Source organism: Mya arenaria, chromosome 1 (assembly GCF_026914265.1).
Source record: "Mya arenaria isolate MELC-2E11 chromosome 1, ASM2691426v1".
NCBI lineage: Eukaryota > Metazoa > Mollusca > Bivalvia > Myida > Myidae > Mya > Mya arenaria.
Window position 1 is genome coordinate 38,738,492 of NC_069122.1, and position 3,191 is coordinate 38,741,682.

At 36.0% G+C, this 3,191-nt stretch overlaps 1 protein-coding gene across 1 annotated transcript; it reads left to right on the top strand.

The window, feature by feature from the left end:
- Positions 1-655: 655 nt before the first annotated feature.
- Positions 656-2,306, top strand: LOC128226983 (serine-enriched protein-like). The gene is made up of 5 exons (XM_052937136.1): positions 656-740; positions 1,045-1,321; positions 1,518-1,684; positions 1,809-1,966; positions 2,229-2,306. Exons 1-5 carry the CDS (start codon positions 656-658, stop codon positions 2,304-2,306), a joined length of 765 nt encoding a protein of 254 aa, XP_052793096.1.
- Positions 2,307-3,191: the final 885 nt, after the last annotated feature.

Genomic DNA, 3,191 nt, shown 5'->3' on the forward strand with positions numbered 1-3,191 from the left:
AAATACAATATCGTTACGTGAAATCTACATATATGTAGGTGTTTTACGATATTTCTTGACAAACCAAAAAGTCAAAGGTACAATTGTATTTCTGCAACAATACATTAATCTTTTGAATAATGCTGTTTTGTTTTGTAAGTTATAGGTCATGATATATCTACAGGAAAATACGTATTTTGCATGACAGGGTAATTTTCTTCTCCGAGAAATTACTAAGACCTAGAAATCATTCAAATTTGACGCATTTTTCTAATTTATGACATTCTCCTAAAATTGTAATCACAAAAATGACAATGTAGATGTCTACTCTAAATGTTGATGTAATTGCAATTTGTGTGACCATGTACAAAGTGTGAAAACTACATGTCTTTTTCTCACACATTGTTTGATTGAGTAAAATGTGTGTCTTTTGTTAAATAAATAGACAATTAGAAACAATTATCATCGCAATGCCACACTGAACTTTCACACCTTTAGCATCGACCTACCAATGAAATTTCATTAAATATCAGACCCAACCAATGAGAAATCTTTGCATTTATAAACATATTAATGAGTGCATTCATAAGTGTATAAAATGGATGTTTTAAATCAAATCTCCAGCCAGTCAGTTAACTTAGATATCTAAATAATACGAATAACTTTTACTGAAAACATGGAATCTAATGCGCAGGACCATCAACCTTTGATGCAGGAAGATAATTCAGACTGTGAGGAATACTTCAACCATGCTCTAGATGGTAGTCACCTTTCTTTCATTCTTGGAGTCAATGGATTATTTCAAACTTCGTCTTAAACTTGCAGTTTTCCAAAATGTTATGTCGAAAACTTTTAAACAGTTAAATGTAAATCAATTTCAGTTCATTTTGACTTTTTTACAAGACAATGTTGAGTATAGAAATCCCACGGAAATATCTGAATATAATTGCTAAGATCTCATAGCGTTATAATTGTTACTGTTTGGATTAAAATTGTTTATCCATTCAATGTATCATACATTATGTTCTTTAAGAATTTAACAGGTTTGTAATTGAATATTTTCAGATTCCTCATCGGGATACGATTCCACGGATATTGACGTATCAGACGTCGATTCAGATAAATCTATGATGTCACAAAATGCATCGTGTCCGTCTAAACAAAGACCCACGTACCAAAATGACGAACAGCAAGTGCAAGCACACGTCAGTAGCACGAAGTCCTTGTGCGAGAGTTTGAAGCTAATTCGCGACATGCCCGAGATGTGTGACGTCACATTTCTCGTTGGATCAGACAAAACACCTATACAAGGTGTACGCTCAATTTTGGCTACAAGAAGCAAGTAAGAACATTTAAAATATTTTACATGACAGACATACAAATTTAATTATTTTTAGATACAATTATAAGTAATATTGATAATAACAATATAAATATGTCTATATATATTCCATTATATTAGAATTCCTTCATCAATCGCGAATTAATAAATTTAACTTATCCTTGTTCATAAAATATTGACTTATTACACTTTTCAGAGTAATGTACCAGCTAATTTACAACAACATCAAGAAATTAGAAGGGCGGCCATCCTTCGGATTACGTCTGACGATACCGATACACAAGTACGATGCCGAGGTGTTCCGAATGTTGATACAGTTTATTCACTGCGGGACCGCTACCATCAATGATCAAACTGTTACAGGTAAATCAGCAGCCCATTTTGAACAGACGATATCTTTTATTTCAAGGTCTACACAGTTGGATTTATCGTGCAAGTTTCGATCATATGTGTAACGTTGTTGGTAAAGTATGTATCTTTCTTCCAGGTCTGCTTTGTGGCGCGTGTCAGTTCGAGCTTTGGGACCTGGAGGTGGCCTTCTGGCGATACCTCAGAGTACGGCTCATTTCGGGGCACGAGGAAACGATCATCGATGGCTCACGGAAGTACAAACAGCATCGGAAATATGCCTTTATCATGGAACAGGTGATTGATTTCGCGGTTATTATCTGTTTTGGGTTTGCTTGAAACAATGGTCTTTGGACTGGATTAATTTTATTTTATTTATTTGGCCAATATCAAGTTTCATTTCCCATTTAAATCGTTATATCATGTTTCTGATTTATCGGGTTATATATGTATCAAACGTCTACTTAAAATAGTATAAGTGTCACATACATAATTATTTCGTTAATATTTGAAGATTAATAACAATTCTATTTTATATTTTGATTAATCATCGTTTCAGATATACAAGTATTTGGATGAGAGATATAACGACCGAAAGAGTTCCCTAGTCGTAAAGATCCACGAAACAGAGGTGTAAGAAATGAACTAAGTTCACGAGCAACAAAGACCAACGAAACAGAGGTGAACAAAATGAACTAAGTTCCCGCTCCACAAAGGCCAACGAAACAGAGATGTAGGGAATGAACTGAGTTCTCGCGACACGATTACCCACGAAACACGGATGTTAAGAGTGAATGGAGGCCCCGCTCCACAAAGTCCCACTGAACAGAGGTGTAAGGAATGAACTAAGAGCACGCGCCACAGGGACCCACGAAACTGAGGTGTAAAGAATGAACGAATTCGCTGCACCAAGGCCCTCAAAACAAACGTGTCAATAATGAATAAAGTTCTGGCTCCACAAAGGCCCACGGAACAGATGTGTAAAGAATAAGCTAAGTACCTCCTTCGCGAATGTCCACGGAACAGATGTGTAAAGAATGACCTAAGTTTCCCCTTCGCAAAGGACATCGAAAAAGAGGTTTTAGGAATGATCCAGGTGGAGTTCATGTTCGTCGGGATAGTGTTTCTGAAAACTGTTCACTTAAATCTCCTCCATGGTTTAAAACGACAAAGGATATAGTATATAGCGCGTAAAACAAACCGCGTTGTTAGAAGACTATCGATCAGGAAATGGCGGATGAATGGCATTTTATTGTTAGCGTGTTAATGTAACATGTTCTGCACCACAAAGGCCTATTGAAGAGAGAACGCTCTCGCGCCAAAGAGACCCACGAAACAGATGTGTACCAAACGAAACATTTCCTGCAATACGAACTTCTCAAAATTATTCCACAAAAAGCTCCTATCTAGGTCAAGACTTAAAAAGGGATTTTATATAGTGCTAAAGGACAAATCGCATGGTTGGAAGATTTTTAATCGGTAAAAGGTGGAGGAATATTACATATTTTATTGTTATTTTGTT